Source organism: Merops nubicus, unplaced genomic scaffold, assembly GCF_000691845.1.
Source record: "Merops nubicus isolate BGI_N331 unplaced genomic scaffold, ASM69184v1 scaffold16207, whole genome shotgun sequence".
In the NCBI taxonomy this organism is placed as follows: Eukaryota; Metazoa; Chordata; class Aves; order Coraciiformes; family Meropidae; genus Merops; species Merops nubicus.
Window position 1 is genome coordinate 12,655 of NW_008618516.1, and position 23,746 is coordinate 36,400.

At 36.3% G+C, this 23,746-nt stretch overlaps 1 protein-coding gene across 1 annotated transcript in view; it reads left to right on the forward strand.

The window, feature by feature from the left end:
- The window catches only part of LOC103775998 (nesprin-1-like), a gene marked incomplete at both ends in the record, with an annotated part of 86,100 nt that overhangs the window by 9,226 nt on the left and 53,128 nt on the right, over positions 1–23,746 (forward strand). Inside the window, 7 exons of the mRNA XM_008943478.1 lie at positions 10,428–10,535; positions 11,326–11,463; positions 12,628–12,792; positions 16,636–16,748; positions 17,309–17,477; positions 21,075–21,171; positions 22,670–22,872. Of these exons, the coding sequence (XP_008941726.1) occupies positions 10,428–10,535; positions 11,326–11,463; positions 12,628–12,792; positions 16,636–16,748; positions 17,309–17,477; positions 21,075–21,171; positions 22,670–22,872 (993 nt within the window). The remainder of the gene's footprint in view (positions 1–10,427; positions 10,536–11,325; positions 11,464–12,627; positions 12,793–16,635; positions 16,749–17,308; positions 17,478–21,074; positions 21,172–22,669; positions 22,873–23,746) is intronic.

Genomic DNA, 23,746 nt, shown 5'->3' on the forward strand with positions numbered 1-23,746 from the left:
CAATCTATTATCAATAGTAGCAAGCCGATGGATCCTAAAGTTCCCTAAAAGGTTTTCAAGCATAACACCAATGAGATTGCAATAATTTGTTTCCTGAAGCAAAACATCACTTCTGGATTTATCACAATGCATTTCTGGATAAGAACAAGAAATAGTCCAAGAGGTGGTTAGGTATCATCTTTGAGATTCTAGGCTTGGGAATCAGTTACAATTTTGACACAGGTTTCTTTCTGTTGCATAGTGACGTCTGAGTATTTGGTCTAAGGAATTGTTTTCAGTCTTGTTTTTTCTTGGTTTGTGTTTTGCATATGCTCTAGTGCACTGGCTTTGCACTAGAATGGCTGTAGCCAATGATGCCAAGTGATCATATGACTCACATTCTAATCCTGATTATTTGCTTTCTTCATGGCAAACACAGGAAACACTGCTGAGACAATCTGTTCAGCCCCAGTCAGAGAGAAAGAGGAAGCACTTTTTATCTGTGTTTCTTTGCATTCCGTACAGAGCTACAGAAGAGCTTTGAAAGGAATGAATCCCCTTCCTTATGGCTCCATGTGGCTAAGGAAGGTATAGCTTTGCTGTCCAATTCCAGTGCCTGAGCCCTTTTTTTCCTGCTAAATTATTGGTCTGAGGACATGCATGTGCTATTGTCACGGAGTGAGCAGTGAAGACTGTGGTTTGTGACAATTTACGCAGTCCCATCATCTCCATAGTATGGCATACAGTGCAGTTTCTGCTGCCAGGAGCCTCACCCAGGTCTGCTGCCTGTTCTGGGGTTGCATTTTGAAGAAGAATCTCATCATCTTCTCCTGAGTTTTAAGCACAGAAGATGCAGGAGAATGCAGACTCAGTCACTGCATGCTCTTTCTGCCTCTGGCTATACCAAGAGAGTACACCATATGAGCTGTGAAAGGGCAACTACTGAGTTGCCTCCAGCAACTCAGTGAATTTTGCAGTGAAATAGTGAATTACTAGGAAATGAAATAACACTAATTCATCAATTTGTCATTCTTGGCTCAACGCCACTTCCTCTTTCTAGATTTCACTAAGATATTGCAGTAGCAATCCAGGTAAAATTTGGTAGAACTGCTGGTTCCCTAGATTTCACCCTGCAGAAATCACTAAATCCCAGACTTTGAGAAGAGACTAAGAGTTCAATATTTCATTGAATTTCTAATGCAATCATTCTCTGTTTCCTTGAGGAAGAACTATATTCCTTGTCACACCCCTGATGGAATTGCCTGGCAGTTTGAGACAAACTCCACTTCTCCAGTGGAGTCTCCAGTCAAGAGTAGTGATGGGGCCTTCAGTTTTTTATGATGCAAATTCTGCTAGTCTCTCTCTAGAGAAATTCTCATCTCTATCATGCACCTATGTCCACTGTGTACCTCGCTCCCTAGTCCTGTCCACATGACTTCCAGTTCCCTTGCCTTGGTCATGGTAAAAATGATGATCACATGACATGAGATAGGTTGATAGAAATAAGATATGGATGAAACCAAGCCAGTAAGCAGTGCAAATAAGTCCAGTGAAGGAATCACTGGCCCTGAAGCAGTGAAATACACAGGAAAAACAGCATAATTCTTTCATCTATTTGGGACTGGATAGATAGAAGCTCGCAAATGGCTAAACTTTTGGAGCACTTTGGTCTTTTATTATTGTAAACTTTTGTATTCTATCATATATCACACAGAGAAGCTTATTTTGCACTGCTTTACTTAAGACTTTTCAGGGAGAGTGCGTCAACAGAAGATCAAATTTCTCATACTCAGAACCTGCTTTTGAAGATATTTGATCTGTCCTCAAGAAAATCATAATGATAGGGTTGGCAAAAAAATCATATAGAAATTGTAACAAGTGTTAGGACCTTATTTACATACTTCTGGAGGGAAGGGGAAACAAGACAGGAGTTAATGCAATGTTTCCTGTTGACTGCAGGATACCTAGGTGAAACAAGAGATCCAGCTAATCCTTGGCAAATTAAGAGTGTCATTCATATTACATGATACTTATAGGGACACTCTAGTGCTGAATATACAACAATACAGTTTTTAAACATACAGATACAAATATTGCAATTCATATTTATACAGTATTTGAAGGGAAAATTGAAAAAAAAAAAAAAAACCTTCAGTCTAATATTTCATAATTAAATACCTTGTGGAGGGTTTTTTTCACCCTTTGCTTTGCCATCTTTTAGCCCAAATTCTTAATTGCATATGAGTTGGGGAAAATTAGGCAAAGGATCATTTAAATCACCAGGTTAGGTAAGGCTGTCACAACAGCAGATGCAAATTTATAGTGGTGCTAGCAGTTCAAGGGTGGTTGCCAGCCAGTGGGGACACTCTTAGAGCGCTTTGTCCAGCTCTGGTCTCCGCAGTACAAGAGACCTGAAGATATTGGAGAGAGTCTAATGGAGGACCACAAGGATGAGGAATGGACTGGAGCATCTCTCCTGTGACGAAAGGCTGAGAGAGCTGCAGCTGTTAGGCTGAGACAAGAGATGGCTTAGGGGAATCGATATGTCAAAATACCTGAAGGGAGGGGCAAATAAGACAGTGTGAGGTGCTTTTCAGTGGTGCCCAGTGACAGCACCACAGGCAGTGGGCACAAACTGAAGCACAGGACATTTTCTTTGGACGTCAGGAAACAATTCCTTGTGAGAATGACTGAGCACTGGTTCAAGTTGCTTCGAGAGGTGTTTCCATTCTTTGAGGTATTCCAAAGCCACTTGGACACAGTCCTGGACAACTTGTTCTAGATGTCCCTGCTTAAGAAGGGGCTTTGGACCAAATGACCTCCAGAGGCCTGTTTCAACCTCAACCATTCTGTGATTTTGCAATTCTGTGACGATATTTAAGAGCATAGTTGATATATGTAAGAGTTTGGTTTTTTTTTATAAGCAAACAATGACAGCACAGGTCTTCCTGCACTGCAAGAGTAATGGCAAAGAGCAGCAATTTAAATTCCTTTAAAAAAAATTACAAAAGTAGATTCTGTTTGTAAGACCAAGAACTATTTTCTTAGTACTTAAGGAAACATTCAAGAACTTATCACTTTGCCAATATAGGGGAAGTCTCTTTTGATAGAAGCAACTGGTTGGAATCATACTATGGTAACCAACATTCTTGACCACACAAGCCTTATAAGTACATTTTTAAGCCCTTTCTGTACCCATGGTTATTCTAATATTCACCTTGCTAAATTAACTGACTGAAAAAAATATAAGGGAGAGAGTACTTCTTTTCTCAGTGCACAGAGTTGGCAGTCAATCAGATACAAGGTCTTGGTGTGACTGTATAATCCATCTAGATTGAAAATTCATTTGTTCTTTTTCAAGAATTGCTGTCCACAGATTCTGTTCTAGGTATATAAACACATGCAAGATCAGACCAAACATGTGTAATGGGTTCATTTTAAGATAGCCCTTTTGTGTTCTGTGGAAACCATTTAAGTGAATTGGATGCCTGTGTGATCATCATAGCTAACAGTGCAAGGTAGAATAGTATCTATTGTCTCTTTCTTCTCTCTTACTTACCTGGAGTATCCATATCCAGCATAAAGCTTTCTTTAGGAATTTTTTTATTACTTAGTACGTTCAGTTATTTAAGGCAGGATTTATCCATCTTTAAAAATCTAAAAGCTAGCTGCTTACACTCCACCTGTAATCAGTGAGAGATAGACATTCTTCAAGATGACATTTTTCTTAAGATGGTGTCCTAAATTGTCTTCTGGAAATTTGTGTTGCATAGCATTTCAACAGAGTAAAAACTAATTCAGATTAATCCTTTCCTTAGGTAGCGATAGATAAAGTGTTGTTGGCAGTTGATTAAAGAGAAATCCAGACATGTTTTATATTTTTGTAACTGATATAATCCTTCTATTCTTAGCCTTTCCGTATTCCCCGTGAAGTGTAGTATATGGAAATATGTAGCACAAAATGATAGAATCCAGGTACCTGGGAGAGATAACCTCCTAAGACTTTTAACCTTTAAACTCCTGGGATGCTTTAATTTCTTGTTTTCAGAAGTGAAGCACTTTTAGGGTGTATTCCATCTGGCCTGTGTTAAGTGCCCGCTGTAGAATGAGATGAGTTGAATTGTAGATACTAGATGCAGCAGTGTTCTTTCTGTCAAAAAGAGCAACCACCTGTCTCAGTTGCAGATGCCTACATATAGTTAGAAGAATTCTTCTTCAGAGTGGAATGTGTCTGGCTGGCTTCTGATGGGGTGGGGGGAAGGATTTCTAACCCTCTCCCCCTGCTCTCCAGCCAACTCAGCTCCTACTGGGTTTCCTCGAGATGTGTTGTCCACACAAATTCCTATTCACCTTCCCTCCTGATTCAATCCTTAATTTATAAGGAATTTGCATTGGAAGAAGGGGAGTAATGATTGAAGCTTATCACTTATTTGTGGTCAGAGGGAACACCTGTTTGCATGTGCAAACAGTTAAAAGGAATCTAATATCTCATGCATGGACAGGCTGCACACATATATATGAACTTGTGTAATCAATACATCTAGAAGAATCATAGTTACTCTAAGGTAAGTAACTATTTTTCCAGATAAAATAAATCATGGAGTGACTAGCAATCTGGAAATCAGATTGAATATGAAAACTCCTTCACTAGCTATGATACAGACACATGAACTAGATAGTTTAAGTACATCTTGTATTCTCATATGTGTAGCTTTTCTGTTGTTCTCTCTGGACTTTCTGTCTGCTTTGCTTTATTTTGTTTGCTTCTTTTTTTTTTTTTTTCCTTTCTTCTTGTTTTCCCATTTGTTTCATGTTGCTAGGAACTTCAAGCAATCCCAACTTTTGTAATTTCTTTTATGAAATTTAAGGTAAGGGTAATATGCTCCAGAATAGTTGCTTGAATTGGACCTTTCACGCTTATTATCTGTTTTTATCCTGCACTTGTATGACTTTAGATTTTGGGTATTTTTATGTACATCAGTTTGCTAGCTTTACATTAATCTTTCCAAAAAAGCGAATAGAAAAACATAGTGAGTCTAAGTCTATGTTCTTACATGAGTATTTCACAGAAATACTATAGAAAAGGAATTCAACTTTTCTATAATAAATGTCAAACTATACTTTTGTTTTTATTAAGTATAGATATAAACATAAAATAATAATTATAGATTGATGGTTATTCTCATCTAATCTCATTTTAGATGGATATTTTTGTGTGTCTTTAGGTTTATAGAGTAGATGCTAGATTGTATACATGATTGTGTAAGTGATGTATGTGATCAGCATTCATGTTTAATTGCATGATATGCACTGCTCTTTTAATAAAGTATTTTTTTTTTAAAATAGACTTTTAAAATAATCTTGGATATTTAGGTACTTATAGTTTTCTAGTATTAACTGAGAGAAGTTCGGTAATATAGCATGGTGGTTTTGAAATGAACATTCAGAGGTGAAACTAGAAGACTGCAAAAGTGAATATATTATGAACAAAAATGATAGGTGTTACTGCAGTCAGATAGTGTTTATAGTTTTACTTGATGGAATTAATTACCTTAGCTCCACACTCACTTTTCTGTGGGTTGTTAGTTTGTTGTTTTTTCAATGTATAAGCAATAGGTTATTTTCTAATAAATATGACCAAGGGTTCATCCCATATTTTGTATATCTAACTCGTGATATGTGTTGAACTGAAGATTAATGCTGACAGAATTATTCCCGTTCTTCTCAATACATTCAACTAATTTTGGGCAGCTGTCCTGGGACCTCATTACACATTCTTAGCCTTACACAGCCCCAGTGCATTGCTGCTTAAGCTAGTGAAGATTTGAAGTGGTAACAGCTCTGTCAGTTTCTTTATCTTGTTATAAATTTAACCATAAGAGGAAGCACACTCCTTCAAAGTATTTGTTATATAAAATCTTTCTCCTTTTGCACTCTGATGAGCAAGTAATTCAGAAGATAATCCCATCACCTCCAACATCTTATGTCAGCAAAGTTCTGCAATGTAAGAGGAATTTCCTCAGCAACAGCTACAAAAAATATCTTCCTGAGCTCTTTCAGTCATTTACTGTTTACTTTTACAGATAGGTATTAATAGTTTGCCCATGAAGATGATGCTTGGCTCAGCATTCACTATGTATCTGTGTCACTGTTGTCAGTGAATGTTTCAGTAACACATATATACATGTATACAACCAGTAACACATATGTAAGCCTGTTTTCAAAAAGAATAGCGTAATTAATGAAATTCATGTATAAACATTTTCAAAGGGACTTGTTTTTCTCAGCACAAAGGCAACACAGAAGTTCAACATCCCTGAAAAACTAGTGACTTAATTTTCTTAGATTTAAAATTTTATATTTGAAATGTCTATCCTGACTGTTCCTTAGAATTTGAACAGTTCACCTGATTTATAATTACATACTGGAAAACTCAACAAAGTATTCCTTTTCCAGTCCATAATTAAGTTTCTCATGAAACACAGAAGTGTATTTTAGGTCTTCAAACACCAGATTATTCTGTATTCTGTAATTTTCAAATTAGCTCTGGTATATCAGTTAAAAAAATAATGTGTTGACTTTGAGTCTGGGCTGAAAAATTTCTTTGTAGATTTAAATTGTACCCCCTTATCATATTTGAACTCATAAACACCTTTCTCTAATTATCTTCTTTGATGTTCTTTGGCAGTTGAGTGCTCCAGTTCTGTTCATCTCTGCAAATCAGTAAATATTCATAGAATGGTGTCAACATAAATGAATACTTTAAAATGCTGTTGGAAAGTAGCATGCAGAATAAGCCATAGTGGCTTAGATAAACTGAAATAAATGTGATAAGAGATCAGTGGTCCTAATACTAGGGAAAGCACAAGTAGTTATAATTACCCTAGACAACATTTCTTTGGTGGTTTGTGTTCTGATCTGTATGCTGCTTCACATGTGCAGGCTTTACAAAATAGTTTACATGTATGTAAGAATATCCTTTTGATTTTTTTTTACTAAGAGTAAGAACCATGAGACACTAATAAAACTCTTGGTTTGAGAATGGTAGCTCATTAAAGCTGGGGGACATTGGTGACATGTGCCTTGGTGTCTAAGAAGGTAACTCTTTATGTCAGATACCCAAACTAAGACTTTAAAATGCTTTTGTATGAACCAAGGATCACAGAATCAAGTTTGGAGGTGATAAGGGATGCACTGAACTGGAAAGCTGAATAAAAATGTATGAATAAATAATTAAAATTCTTATCATGCATTGTTGCGCAATGTCTTTAGTGGCATTCCGACAGTTACTGAAACACCCACGTCTTCTGCAATTAAAGTGAAAATATTTAACTATTAATATTTTAAAAAAATCACAGGTGGCTCAATGCCACCTGTTAATTTAATCTTTTCATTTAATATCAGAGAAATGGTACGTGGTTTAAGAGAAGTGCGGTTCCTGTGGTTTTTATCTTCAGGTACCATAGAGGAGTTCTGGATCCCAGTGATACTGTATTACAAAAAAACATTTGGTCAGACCCAGTTGTAGCATTGTTTAACTTTTAAACTATGTTGATAAGAAGCTTGCAAAATACCTATTTTGCTCACATTCTGTATGAATAGTTGCAGCCATGCAGAAACTCTTGCAAAGACTTACCCTAAGGAGATGCTTTTCAGCAATAAGAACCTGAGCCATAGAGGAATAAAAGCCAGTATTTTACAAAGCTGAATTTATAGTGTGTAAACTAATAGTATGTACATACTGAAAGTAGTATATACAATGTTGTGACACATTTATTCTCTTCCTGACTTAAAGAATATCTTGCTTAAAGTTTCAGTTAGTAGGATTGCTATAGGACTTTCCATTAAGATGCATAGTTTAGTGTAGCCTTAGTATTTTGGAGCTCACAACTAAACACTGGTAGAGATCTCAAGAGTCTCACTACAGTTATAACTTCTAAGGAATGCAGTGCATTTAATACCAAACTTTTTTTTTTTTTTTTTTTTTTAATGTCTGAATAAGTTAGAAATGATCTCTTATATTCTTCTAATAGGGAAGTAGTCCAGGCTTTGCTGTTTACCTGAAAGAATCTTGATCTTAATTTTCCACACACAGAGCCAATTAGAAGACCAGAAGAGTAGGAATTTTATTATTCTTCTTTGCATTTAAATGATTTGAGAAGTTGAAAGCACTAGGAGTTTTGGCTACTTGGGACACTGTTCAGTCAAGCAAATCCCAGCATTACAAATAACAGGAGCAGGGAGATGTCATATGTGTACTACACTGACTCTTGGGTACCAGCTTTTGATGAATGTCAGAAGACAGGAGCATGAGCTATAGCGAAATTCATTCTAGCACAGTTGCTCTAACATCACATTAACCTTACTGCAACTATCCAGCTAAGAATTTACCTAGCAAGTTAATAGATGTAATACCTGTGATATTTGCATGTCTTTTGTGCAAATTCTCTCCAACCAGCTACTACTGTTTTGGGTAAAGGACGAGTAAAAGAATAATATAAATATATTAAAGAAGTATTTCTTTTCTATCTGAGGACCCTGGCCCTTCCTTAGGTGAAATGAAGCAATAGCTCTAAGCTTTTAAAATCATTAAGTGAAGTTATGTTTTACATGTTTGAAACAGCTTTCAAAGGAAAGAAATATAATTGGCTGCTTTCCCAGGTTAGGATCTTTTCTTAAAAGAAACTTTGATTCTTAAATACAAGCAGTGGCTATTCTTTTTTACCACGTGGTACAGTTTTTCTTCTCTCACATAATGCTTGAAACTTAATCTTGCATTTTAGGTGATTAAATCATGTGGTGTGGTGTTGCATTTGTTTGCTGTAACAGATCTATTTCTGACAAATATTACAGTAATGTGTCTTCTTTGGTTTCTGTGGTAGGTTAACCATGGCAGAGCACCAGGTGCCCACCGAGCTGTTCTATCATCCTCCCCCTTTTCCTCTCCCTCCACTGAAGAGGAAAAGGGGGAAGGAAAATAAGATGGAAACAAAACCTTTGTGGTTAAAAACAAAGGCAGTTTAATGAAAAGCAAAGCCAAGCAATGCTGCGTGCAGAAGTGAAGGAAAAATCCCAAAGGTTTATTCTCTACTTCCCATCAGCAGGTGATGTCTGGCCCCTTCCTGGGAAGCAGGGCTTCGAAACACATAGCGGTTGCTCTGGAAGACAAAGGAGTGGAAGAGTGGTGTCATTACCCCCACACCTTTTTTTTTTTTTTTAAACCAACTTTTTACTACTTTTACAAAGATCAATACTCTGTCTGACAATAGTTGAGGTGGTGTCCTATGGCATGGAATATCCCTTTGGCCAGTTCAGGTCAGCTGTCCTGGTTATGTTCCCCCCAAGCTCCTGCCCCCCAAGCCCACTGGCAGCGGAATGTGAGAAAGAGCCTCGGGGCTGCGCGAGCACTGCTCAGGGGCAGTCAGGAGGACTGCACTAAGAGGGCTGCAATGGGGAAATCAGCTCAGACAGACCCGATACAGTTTCAAAGAGTAGCTTCTGATTAACAGCCAGCACATATGGTTCACTGGTTGGAAATCTGACACAGAAACTTGTATCCTATTTGATTAGCCTGCTTACACACTGCAGAAAAACCTTTCTGTTGTCTGCTAACCTCATAAAACGTGCTCATAGACCTGAGATTTACTATTAGTATTTTTCTATTCACTGCCGGGTCACTGGATTCTGCAGAGAACTTTGCAGCCCTGCAAAGCAACAGTGCCAAGACAAACTGAAGTGTTAAAGCAAAACTGTAAAATGAATAAGCTGTTCTTCAAAGCCATGAAATGGCACAGAAAGAAAAGAAACTGAATCAAATTGGGTTTTCTTCCTTATTTTTTTTTCTTTGCTAAAATATTCTTTATCAAAATGTTTTGCCAACTTCTGAACTTGTAGCTTGATATCAAAGTTTACCCTGAAGTCATGCAGAAAATAACTTATCCAGCATTAGCGGACCACATAAATAAAATGGTAGTAAAAAATAATAAAATCCTCTCCCATCTCAGCTCAACTTTTACTGAAAATTGACTCTGCAAATATGTGGAAGACTAAAATTAGCTGTTGAGGTATATTTAAAGGGTTTGGTGTTCATTTAACTTGAGATGAGAACTGCAAGTAATATCTCTGACACTCCAGTGTCCCAAATTGTCATGATTTCACCACTGTAAGACTCTTGTCTAGATGCCAAGTTCTCCTTTCACCACTGTAAGACTCTTGTCTAGATGCTGAGTTCTCCCTTTACACTCAGGAAATGCTTTTATGAGCATAAGTGATGAGAGAATTTGGGCCAGATATTTCATTGGCTTTTACTACAACTAATGCCCATGACTTGCTAGAAAGAATGTTAATATCTGGACTATATCTGACATGTCTACTAATAGGCTACAATGTTGTTGTGTTCTATTTTTGTTTTATTTTTATTTTGTGTGTGTGGTTGTACTAAATCATAGAGGGAAGACAGACTGATGCTGAGAGACTTGAAAGTGTGGGCAGAACAATTTGAAAGAGACTTAGCCCGAGCACAGGTGGCAGAAACAAGCTTACAGGAAAAATATCAGGTAAGCAGTAAGGAAAATTTTGTATGAGGCATTATTGTCATCATTATGTGCAACATGTACTGCATTACTTTATGCAAACTATATATATGCAAGTCAATATATTGTAGTTCAAAGAAATAAGGACATAAACTGTCTTGCCATTTATTGGTGAAGGAATTATAATGTCAGCTCCAGTTTACCACACAGAACAGTGCACAGATGGTTTGCCTAACACAGAGCTTTTTCTAGCAGTGTGAGGAAGGATTGTCCTAGTTAGAAGTGAGCATGTGTCTGTACAGTCCTTCCAGATCCTGCATGATATAGCTCAGATGGGAGGTATGACTGAAGGCTGAATGAGGTGACAGGTGGAGAGGACAGGGCTTAGACCTTCATTTTTAACCCCTCTCTCAAAGGTTAATGTCTAAAACAGAAATATAAATTTTAGCCTAAATTTTTTCATGGTTTGGATGTTCTCTAAAAGCAGCCACTGTCTGTCCCACGTAACATTTAATCCATTTGCAAGTTTCTCTGATCAATTATGATTTGCTTTCATATAGGGTTGAAGCATCTGATAACTGAAGAGAAATACAAAACTCCTACTTACGTTTCCCTGGAGGATTCTATAGTGTTATTAAAATCTTGAATAAAATGCCTTTCAGTGTAAATATACAATTTTACTGCTACTCATCTTTAGGAAGGATTTGGACTTCTATCAATACAAAAATTGTCATAGGCTGTAATACTCCATATATACTGAAGAATCTAATTCTTTGACTCTGCACTACATTGATTTAATTTTCTCTTTGTGCAGTCATTTAAGCATTTCAGAATACAATATGAGGTAAAAAGGAAACCGGTTGAACTTGTAATCCAGTCGTTAAGGAAAGATGGTAAATTATCACTCGATCAAGCTATGGTGAAGCAAGCATGGGACAGAGTTTCTTCCAGGGTAAGTGAAAATTATTATGCAATGTATTTTGTATTAAATGAAAGATGAGAGTTTAAAATCATTTAGACAGCTGTATGCTATTGATCGTATTAGTCATTAAGAATCTGGAAATGGACCACTTTTCTAGCACTGTTGAATTATTTTGCATTTGTTTTGACATTCACTGCACTATCATATTTAATATTGTTCAAAGATAGAATATGAACTTTAAGAGGACTATACTTGGAGGTTTCACCTTGTTTGAAAGTGTGTTAAGCAGTGCTTAGCCAAGTTCAACACACTGTTGATACATAAAAATTCAAACATGCTCAATGCGCCTTTGAAATGTAATGTTTTAATGTAAATTGCTAGTTGGGTGAGATATTCTAATTCTAACTTTTTTTAATATAACTATAAAAACCTATTACATAATTCTGAATATTTTCTTAATAAATGAGGCTTAATTGATTTTTTTTGCCTAGTTGCAGTAGTAATAAATGAATTTTAGTATTTGTGATAGTAATCTTGTTATAATTGAATGAAAAATCTCAAACATGTTATGTTTTTTGTCCCTAATAAGTTACTAAATCATTATTACTCAGTGTACATTATATTACATATTACTCAGTGTATATTATATATATGGATCTTGCTTTATCATATATTTAACAGAAAACCTGTTTAGATATATTCTGGAATTTGGACATAATTTTAATTAATTTTTCACTCCCATAACTGGGATGGCCAATAAGACAGTATTTTACTGCTATATTCTTGACTCCAGAGTCCTTTGAGACTCATTTGCACTTTATACAGAAAAAATACGTTCAAAATAGATATAAAAGGATATTGTGTGGAAGAAGGTCTCACATCCCTTGCTGTGCCTATTAACTGATGAAATTCCAGATCTTTAGCTAGTCAGTTGTTCCAGTTTATATGTGGTCACTTGTGTAAGTCAATTACCATTTTAGAAAGGAAATATGTGAATCAAGGAATCATTATAGATTTTTTTCTGACTGTGAGAATGCCCTAATTTCAGAACTAATGTGACACAGAGTTATGTCTCAAATATACTTTACTATGTAGGGGTTTGGTCTAACAGTGTAAAGTTTGATTCTTCTCAAGATACTTGTTTATATAATGAAGCAAGGAAGGAACTTCAATCTTATTACTTTTATTTCCTAGCTACTTGATTGGCACATACACCTTGATAAATCTCTTCCTGCACCTTTGGGTACCATAGGTGCTTGGCTCTATAGAGCAGAGGCTGCTCTGAGGGAAGAAGTAACTGTTCACCAAACTCATGAGGAAACAGCAAATACAATACACCGGAAGCTTGAACAACATAAGGTACATCTACATGCATTCTTTCTGTGCATTATGCTTCATCCTTTCCAAAGCTGTAAATGATCTAGTTTCTCTGGGTGGTGTCATCTTGATGGTAGCTAAAGCTAGCTGGCTTTCAGTGGTGACAGGAACTGTGATATATGTGTGTCTTACAAGCAATATTTAAAATTGCTTTTGAATGTTCCTCCTTCTACTATCTGAAAGATATCAGGTATTAGTATTTTAATTATTCCCCTCTTTAGGTTTTCTGTTAGGTCAAATTCCATAGGGACCTCATAAGTTGGATACCTTGTTCAACCAATATGAACTTCGTAGGTGAAACAGGTAAAAGAGAGAAAACATACCAAGTTTGTTGATAGTGCAGGTGATATGCGCTGCACTATATAGAAAATAGAAATTAGGCAATAATTAGGAAAAATAGAATTAGGCGATTTTTCATAGTGTTGTGATTACAAATTGCATGAGAAATGCCCTGTGCTGTGGTAAACAGGAAACTTTCCCAGATTAATTTAAATAACTTTACCATTATTCTTTGCTGAGTCCAAGTTTCCAAATGCCACAGTTTGGGGTCAGGGCCACCCCCAGAACTGTAACAGGTGCTCTCCCTCCACCCACCCCCAAAAGCAAAAGAGGAATGGAATGAGGGAGAGAGACTTAGTGATTGAAAAGAAAAGGAAAACAGCTTTAACACGAATAACAATAATAATAATGATAATAAAAAATAATAAGCACAAATATATACAAGACCAGAATTGAACCCAGCTGCCCCCTGATGGCAATCCATCACCATCACCCCCAGCTGGGGAGCAGCCCCTGGGGATGTGCCAGGCTGGACTCAGCCACAGAGGGTGACTGGGTACAGGAGCTGGATTCTGGAACTCAGTTCAGGAACACACGGCTAGGGATCAAAAGCAGGATGGACGAAGTCCTCCTTGGATGCCGGCCACTGCAGCCGGAGCAGCCCAAAGAAGAAGGAAAGAAGAATGGAAGGGGAGACAGAAGGGCTTGCCCCTCCTGGTCCTTCAGCTTTTACTGGATATGAGGGATATGGGATGGAATACCCCAATGGTGAATCCTGGGGTCACTTATCCTGCCCGCTCCTTCCCGCAGGTGGGGTGTGCTCTCTGCCCCGCTCTGTGTGAGATCCAAGCTTAGTGGTGGACTTGGTCTGCAATCCCTGGCAGTAACTCTAAACATGAAGTCTTATCACTGCTAAATGCCAGGCAGTTTGCGAAAACGCTGCTAACTTCAGACAAGACAATTAATTACAAGAGCTAGTTAAAATCATTGAGCATTGAACAGCTCTGTTTTACCCCAAACCAGGACACTAATCTGTGAGGTTTGTCTGTGCATTTACCTAATATATATGCAAAAAATATAGACAGAAAGCACTGGTGAGGTGATAAAAGAAACTGAACAACTAAATGTGACCGAGAAAGGAGAAAGAAGGTTTAGAGAAAGGCTGAACTGGCAGCAGTAAGGCTATATTGGTTCATATTGTTTTTTCTTCATCTCTATTGCTACAATTTTTAAACTTGTTTGTGGTTTTGTTATTTGTTGTGTTTAGAATATGGGCGGATTTTTTTTTTAATTAAAAAGTAATGCCATATAATGAAAAGCTGAGAAGTTTCATGGTCCAGTTGCATGGAACAGCTGTGACAGATAATGCTAATTTATCTGGAAGATCTGTTGGCTGTTTTGATTAGTTTTTATTAGAATACTGGCAGCTTTTCTAACTTAAGTGATGGCTAATAATTTTTAACCATAACAATACTAAAATATGTGAGGAAGCTATTGTTTTCTTTCAAGGTCTAGTCTCCTGTAATGCTAAATTTCATTAGCTTTCTTGTTAACATCAAGTGTTTCAGAATCATAAGATTTGACTTTCGTTTAAAAAAAAGCAAGGCAAACACTTTTTTGTTCTTATAATGTGAACACTATAGACCTCTTTTTGATACATTTGTAAGAAGCACAAGACAGTGTCCTAAACTGTGTTTTATTTGCATCAGAAATGCTGTGGTGAGGGATTTTTATGCCAACAAATAAGCTTTGATATAGATTAGTCTGTGCTACAAGAGTTTTCCCATGGGAGTGGGATGGGGAAAGCTCCAAGGGAAACCTGTGTAATTCTGTCTCTTCCTGGAGTTTGTTTGTTGCTCAGATTTGCATTGATGGATCCTAATGTGCTATTGGATAGTACCAGAAATGCAATAGCATATATTTTATCAGTCCTTCTTTCCTAGGAGGTTGTTGGGAAAGTTTTGTTTGTTATGATTTTGTTCAGATAACATCATTGCTTTCTCTGTATCTCTGTCTCATTTGGCAATGGGCTGTCATAGTGAACTTTATAGCTTATGGCTATTTTCAAGCTTATTTGGGCAAACATTCATGGAACCAGGCAAGCACTTATGTTTATTTTAGTTGATGTTGCCACCAAGATCCAGAAATCAAGCAGAATGTATGTGCCTGTTGAGGGTCATTTTGTAGAGCAGGATTTCACTTCGTTAGACCACTATAAAGTTTTCATGGGCTTTCAGCTGATGTTGAATGAAATTACTGGCTTTTATTTTGATTTAACAATGAATGTTAGGGGCACCCCATTTTGCCTGGCAAGGTCTCAAATGCAGCTAGCTGAGATGCTTGTTCCAAGTCTTTCCGTTATGTGAGAGTATTAGTCAGAGGATACCCTGACTGGAATTTTCACCATGGTAAAATCAGTGCATTACTTGCCTGTGAGAAAGCCTAGTGTTTCTCTTGACAAGGTGTTGGCTGAAGTGGAAAACAATCAAAACATAGGTGGGCTGATGGGGATGGCGGGACCATTTGGTGATCTGAGCCAGTGAATTACCATTAATTTCTGCTGTGCAAGCCCTGAGCATTGAGTAGGAAGAAACCCTTCCTCAGCACATAGGAACAAATCGACATGTGTGATCAATATACGAGCCTGCATTTTGTTCCCTCAGGTGAGAAGGGGGGACCTTTGTGTGGTTTCTTTTGGCATTAGGCTTCTGAGCACATTGTGCCAGCAGCTGTCTGTATGCAGTAAAATACCCACTGTTGTGTCCTCTCAGCCGCTGGGGACTTGATGTTTTATTGTTACAGCATCTCTTCAAAGACTATTGCCAGTCATTCATTTTAATGTGTAATTTCCAGGAAGCCTTTTGAAGCGGTGTTGCTTAGTTACAGTTGAAATGTGCTCTGCTGTAAGGTTTTTGCTGGTAGAATTCTTAGCACAGCAATACAGGTCGGGTATCACATTCTACATTTGTGCAATACAGAGGGAGCAATCTTTTGAGGCTGAGGGAATGAAAAGTTCACTAAATATTGAATATGTACTTACATAAGGAGCTATGGATCTTCTGCCTATATATAGTGGAGTAGATTAGTTGCTGAAAATTTGAATCTGTACTTAATAAAGGTTAGTATCTGCTATAAAGATGTGAAGAGTAATTTTAGCAAGATTATGCTGCTGTGATGTTAAGAGTATTCGCTGACTGCATTTAAGGAATTATTTAATACAATTAAGAGTTCTTGTTTTGTTAAGCCTTTGCAGTGTATCCTATGCTTTTAAATCTTCCATAATTGTTGGATGTAGCTTTAGCAGGGCATCTTGTAAGGGGGTTCCCTATGTAAATGTTCATGTTGCTATAAATGGTTTTGTGGTATGCATAACCTTGCATGCAAATGTGGGAGCATGATCAAATAGTTAACCACATTGAGTCATCAGTGCAGGCTTAAAATTGTGCTTATTAGTTAGGTAGCCTACTGTGAGCCTTCCCTCTTTCTCTGTCTGTCGCCGCCTCTCCCCCCACTGCTTACTCTCTCTCTCTCTTAAAATCAAACCAGGATCTGCTGAAAAACATAGATGCTCACAAAAAGGCATTCCATGAGATCCATGGAGCCAGATCTGTTAACGGAGTGCCTATTCCATCTGACCAATTAGAGGATATGGCAGAGAGGTAAGGCTTTCAATCTGAAATAAAAATGCTCTGTGAATGAAAAGGAACCTGTCTGCTGTTTAATCTGTTCATGTAGAAATCACTGTATAATTATGTTTCTCTGTGGTAAGCATGAAAAACTTGGAAGGAAAAACCTCCTAGAAAAAAATACTACCTACATAAAAATATACTGAAAAACCTGGTGCTTTAAAGATTGATGAGAATCAAAATAATCCTAGGGTTTTGGAAGGGAATACTTTTTTTATTTTGATCCTGTTATTATTTTTCCCTGAAAGAAATGTTATGTAACAACAGCTGGGATGCATGTGAAAAAAGAGGAAAAATTACTTTGCAAAACTTAGTAACAGATGTAAACTGATTATTTCTATGAATAAAAAGAAATGTAATTAATTTGCTATTCAAAAGTAGTCATCAGAGTGATCATCATGCATAATTAAATGTTTGTAGACTCTGAATTAGGTGTAAGATTAGAAGACTATCTGAACTGTTACTAAAGCTTTCAGTCTTGCCTGCAAAAATGAATATTGCCGTATTTTACTACAGTGTCATTCATTTTATAGGTTTAATTTTGTTGTCTCTTCATCTGAGCTCCATCTGTTGAAGATGGAGTTTCTGGAACTGAAGTACCGTCTACTGTCACTCTTAGTCCTTGCAGAATCAAAGTTAAAATCATGGATTATCAAATATGGAAGGCGAGAGTCAGTGGAACTACTTCTTCAAAATTATATTGTAAGTTGGTGTTTTCTCCTTTTTATAATTATTTCTGACATATTAATATTTAAGATTTCTGGAAATGAGTATAAGAACAGAAATAGAAATGAGACTTTCAGTAATTAACTTTATGACTACATTTTTATGGAATATCTTTTCAGATGTGAATCTGTCTTCCTCATGGAGGAACTTTAGTGAAAAGACAAAAGAATGAAAGTGATGTGCAGTGTCCCAGCTGCTAACTGTCCAGCCATCAGTTTACCAAGCACATGTGGGAGCTTTCAAATCCTAGATTTTTCCTAACTTTAGATAGCAGTTCCAAATAACTTAATTTCATCTTCTTTCACAAGTGGATAGATGCACTTTATAGTGAATATACACAGATTAAGTCTAGAGAGAGTGGAGATTTTTTAAAATGCAGTTCCTCACGGTATTTTATTTTTTTGAGTTCTTCCAAATGAAGGGGGAAAAAAAAAAAAAAGACGGTATGCTGCTTATGTGCACTTGTTGAATATACTATATTGATAGGGGAGTCATTTTATTCTCTTAAAGAATGTTTTTTTTCGCCTCTTCTTCAGCACTAGTATATTAAACCCATTACTTTATTTCTGTTCTGAAAAAAGAACAGAGCAGGTCTGTGTCATCCATATATCATATTAAGAAAAAGAGGCTATTGACTTAAAAATGCTCACTGATAGGTTCCCTTTCAGTCTTATGCCACTGTGTCTTGTTAAATCCACACTTGCAGCACCAAGTGGCTGGTAGAATGGTACCACTGCTGCTCTTCTACATTAGGGCATGAGGGATTCTTTCAAAAGTAGGGCAGGTCTAAATACTTTTTTTCCCCTTTTATGGGGAAATATGAGAAAAACTGCATGGGGAAATTCAGTTTGGAAAGAATTCATGCAGCTGTAGAATCATTCAGAACCAAGACACTGTGTAGAGAAAATTACTGATGCCCCCACAGCCTGATAGTTTGTATTACTTCGGAAGCAAACTTCAAACTCAGTAAAGCTCTTCTACAAAGTAAAAACTGAAGACCTGTTCATACTTTTTCGTTTCTATGTTTAAACTAACAGTTAGGGACAAATAAAATTCAACAGTTAAGCCTTGTTTTAGAAAAGCTTTGCAAAATTCAGATGGTTGTTTAAAATAACATAGTTTGCTAGAGTGATGTGAATTAGCTGGGACTGATAGCCCATTTGTGTAGCCTAAGACTATTGCAAAAACTGCTAAAAGGTGACAGATGAAATAATGAGGAAGTGGATAACTTGACTTATGGATTAGTATTTTATATCACTTTCTTATTTTTTGCTTTAAAATGGACATTAAGTGGTGAATTTGTATGTTATTTTGCAATTGCATCCATTAGTCTTCTGCTTCAGACCACTAGTGCTAAGATAGTGATTTTGCAAAAGAAAATGCTTTTGTGCATCTTTCATAAAAGTGCATCACATCAAAATGAGGAAATTGGGACAAGAAGATAAACAGAGCTCAGTTTCATTCCTGATGGCCTTAACTTCTGGCTCCTTCCAGGTGTCCAGTGATGGCAAGAGACTTTATTTGCTTTGGCTTACCTGGCAGCAGTTTTCCAGGCCCAAGAGCCAAGTGTTTCTCTTCCAGTAAATTAGTTTTGCGTATGAAAACTGTAGTCAGTACCTTATTATCAGTGACTATATTAGTCAGAGTTAAAAATGTAAGTTTGTTTGTCTGCCAAAGCAGACTGAGCAACGTCAGCATTCTAAGAACACGCGTAGCTAGGACCTGGATAGAACACATGCCTTGAAAATATTTATGTACTGTAGCTAAAAAATAGAAGTGGTGGTTGTTACAGTATCCCATCTTCTTTTCATCTGTCTTTCATATATAAGAGGTAAAGGTCAGCAGAAATTGTGCACCATCAACATGAAGAATATACTGCACCAAGATCTCAGCTATAATAGTATTATTATGTACATTTATCCACAGATTTTAACCCATGAAATTCTGTTTGGCATTGCTGTATTAACACTTTCTTAGCACCATATGCTATACAGATTTAGGAAGAGTTACTTATTTTCTTAAGGAACCTTGACAGACATGAGACGCCATTAATCAGCAAAATGCCTATATTTAATTTTTTGAAAATATTTCCAATTTCTCTTGAGATCAGTATTATATAAGCAGTTTGATACAGTCTTTTACTTTCTCATATGAAGTGTTGAAGGTTTTGGTTCAGGGTAAAATGTCTTTATGTATATGTTTGGCAAAAGTGAAAATCCAGAGTTTGTCACATAATTCATAGTGTAGTATGTAGTTCATTACACGTGCCAGGTACTTTTATTAACAGTAGAGAAGAAATTTGGATTTTCCTTGACTTCTAGTTTCCTTGGTAATAAACACATTTCTAAAGTACGTACTAGGTAACTGTGGTGATTTGACATAGCAACTGTAAAAAGTTTTAAATTAGAAGATTTTTAGATTTATACTGGCTAGCAGATTAATTTTTTTTTTTTTCATGTTCATATAATGTGCATTGATGAATACACAAAATCTAATTCTCGTCTTCAAACTACATGGAACATTTGACCTCATTTGAAACCTGGTTTTACCAAAATCACACTCGTACACATAGCATTTCACACCTCAGAGCTTCTGTAGACACATAAGATGTACTTGGCTTAATTTTGTGAGTCTGTAACTGGGGAGGCATGAGAGGTAATGTAAGTTACAAAACCATTCTATGTAAGTGCACAAGGGAAGGCAGTAGAAAAAGCCCTGTAAAAAATGGAGCTTTTTCTTCCTTTTTTAAGAATGGTAATGCAAGATATAATATGCTTGCTAAATATAGAAATATAATTATATATCACACTTAAAGGAAATAACATTTCTGAAGGACATTAAAAAAAGGTCAGTGTCATTTGCCATAAGGGATAAAGAGGCATAAATGATAAAGAGACATAAAGAAAATCTTTCCAGGTAAATTATTTATGATATAACACATTACACAGCTAAAGACATCATTCACGAAGGAACAAGTGCTGTCTCACACTTTGGAAAAGTAGCTTTTTTGTGTACTGTTTCCTTAATCTTATTTTTATTAATTGCAAAGGAGGTAAAGGGAAACTGAAGGATAAATCAAATGTTTTTAATCTCTTAAAGTGAAACTTGTCTTTCAGCAAAGGCTTAATACAGGAGCAATTTTTAAAGTTTAACAGGATTTTATTTTTGTGGTGACCTATATGGACGAAATCTTCTCTTTTGTTAAAATCATTCCACTTAAATCTCAGTGCAAAACAGTTTCTGTTAAATAACTTCTAAGTAAATTGCTTAGTTTCTGCACAAAATGTCATATACTAGTGAGTTTCAGCAAGTCAGCAATTAGCAGACTAACAACATATTGAATAATCTTTCCATATGCAAAGTAAATAAACTGTCTTTGCCAAGGGATATCTTGCTGTACAATTAATTTAAAAAGCTTACATTTATGTATTATTTTATAATGATGGGGAAAATTAATGGAGGAGTAATGAAGTTAAAAGTTAATAGTTGTTATCACTGACCTGCTGTCATTTCATGGAAATTATCTGTGTTCTTAATATCTATCTTTCATCTGTTATAATTTTTTTTTTTCAGTCTGTTATTGAAAATAGTAAGTTCTTTGAGCAGTATGAAGTTACTTACCAGATCTTGAAAAGAGCAGCTGAAATGTATGCCAAAGCAAATGGCTCAGGTAAATGCCTAAGTTTCTTTCATTATGGGGACACCGTTTGAATCTGTGTAGGCATAAGTACCCACTAAAAATATCTAAAATTTGTTTATTCTATGCAGCAGAGCTGTGCAGCAGGTGCAGTTCACCAGAGAGGCTACAGCCTCTAGTAGCAATTTCAGATGTTCTGTAGGATGAAGACAGCTGATGCAGATAATCCTGCCCTCTTGCTCTTCAGTTTCTTAATCTCCAGAAGAGGGTGGTCATGTTCAGATGTCCTAATGAAAGAAATCCATACTTCATACTAACTTCTGGATTGTTTCAGTGTTGTTGATTTGGGCCAAAAATGTGCCAGAGACCAGACTGGCAGTATGGAAGATCATGTTCTGGTGCCTGGAAGTGCTCTCTGGCTTGCCAAGAGCTGGTCACAGTGTTGTTGTAGTGGCAAAAATATACTCTGATTTATTGAAGATTCTTCATTAACTGTGAAAACCTTTAAGAGGAACCCAAATGATAGCTGAAGTATGGATACAAGTGAGAAAAATATATAGCTGATTCTACAGCTGCCTCCTGTAATTCCTGAACACTGCTGAGTTCAGTGAGAATGCATGAGGGTAGTATTTGACCTAGATAGTTACAGACATGAGATCACTTTAATCTCTGCTGAGGAGATAACACAATAATGTCCATGGAGGATTGCTGCAGCTGCTGAATTGGTTAGCAGATGTGGAGAGAAAATGGATATGTTATTTTGTTGTGAAATTTAAGTTGATGGTGACACAAATTTTGCAAAAGTAAATACTTTTTGCAAGGTATTCTTACAAAGAATAAAATTAATAGATTTATTCAATGCTATTTAAAAACTACAATAACAAACTCTTTTCCAAAGGGCAGCTATTCACTTACATAAATTCAGAAAGTGCAGTGCAAATTAGAGAACACCTTAGCTAAATAATTAATTAATTAATTAATTAAAATTATCTATATTCTGCAAGTTTTATGAACTCTCAGGAATTGTATGGGTCCTTTTTCTCCTCTCTTTTTATTTCTTCTGGAGCAAAGACACTCTTGTTCCTTTATTGCCATGAGGAAAATGCAAAAAATTAAATGGCAAAAATTAGCAGCAGTTTGGTTTTAAAGCTGATGGAAGGAAGATTAGAATTTCATTCAGTACTTTTCAGTGCAGACATATGTGTTTGTACATTATACATCCCTATTATTTACTGCTTTTTTTTTCCAAGGAAACTTTCTCTCTTGAGGAAACTTTCTCTCTTGATTTCTTTTATTACATATTAGGAAAGGAACACCATACTCAATATGCAGTGTGACTGTTTTGAATATACCATTCATTTTGTGTACTTTCCTTAGTCTTCAATTTTAATTCAGGTTTACTTTCTCAGCTGTAATTTTGCACTGAAATAGAAGCTGCCTTAAAATATAGCTCCCCAATGAGAATGGATAAGCGTACCATAAATCTAAGATTTACAGAAATAAACTAATCTCTGTCTTTCCTGTATCTTAGTGGAAGAAGTTGAGAATGTGATGAAATTCATGAGTGAAACAACAGCACAGTGGAGGAACCTCTCAGTAGAGGTGAGAAGTGTAAGAAGCATGTTGGAAGAAGTAATTGCTAATTGGGACAGATACAGTAGCACTGTGGCAGGTCTACAAGCTTGGCTGGAAGATGCTGAAAAAATGCTGAATCAGCCTGAACATTCTAAAAAGGTATGCACTAATAGCATGTGTATCTGACTGTTTTGTGTATTATGAAACATGGGGTATGTTTTTGCATTTGCTTAGGTTGTTTTACAAAATATTCACACAAGAAGGAGATATTTTTTTCTGTTTCTGGCATGCTATCTACATTCATCATAGGTGTTTCAATGTTTGCAATGTTTGCATGTATAGGTGTTGCAATGTTTGCGTGTATAGCATGTACAAAGACACACACATATATATATACACACACATGCAGTGAGGAAAGGCATCATCTGTAATAACATGCTTAGAGGCATCTTTGACAAGAATATATGGCAGCAGTATTGCTCAGAGAGAGGAATGCTGCACAATTCACCCAGGCAAATACAGCTCTTAACGCCAAAGTGGGTAGTCATGTTCTGCGTATACAGATTAAGAACATTTTTTTTCAGTGATTTTTCTGCCATATAAATGTCAGATTTCACTGTTTGTTGCCTTCTCAAGAAAACATTATTAATACATGTTGTTATGTTTAATGGATAAGTAATTAATCCATTTCCTTGGTGTTTTAGAGATCTTCAAGACAGTTCCTGTTGGGGACCTGCAGTCAAAGATGTCTCTTTTTTTTCCCCTAATATTAGAGTACTGAAGCACTACTATTTATGTTTTCAAAACTTTAATAATGGCCCAGATTGACTTTAATAATACTGCATTTCATAGGTATTACATTTTCACCCAATCCCAGTCTAGTAGCTATGTATCTCTTAACACCAAAACATGATTTCCATAGGTTATCAGGCTAATATTAGGTCAGGAGTGAGCATTCCATGTTACATGACAGAGCAGTATAATTTTTTTTTGTAAAAGTTTGTTAATTTAAATTGATGTAGAATAATGGAAT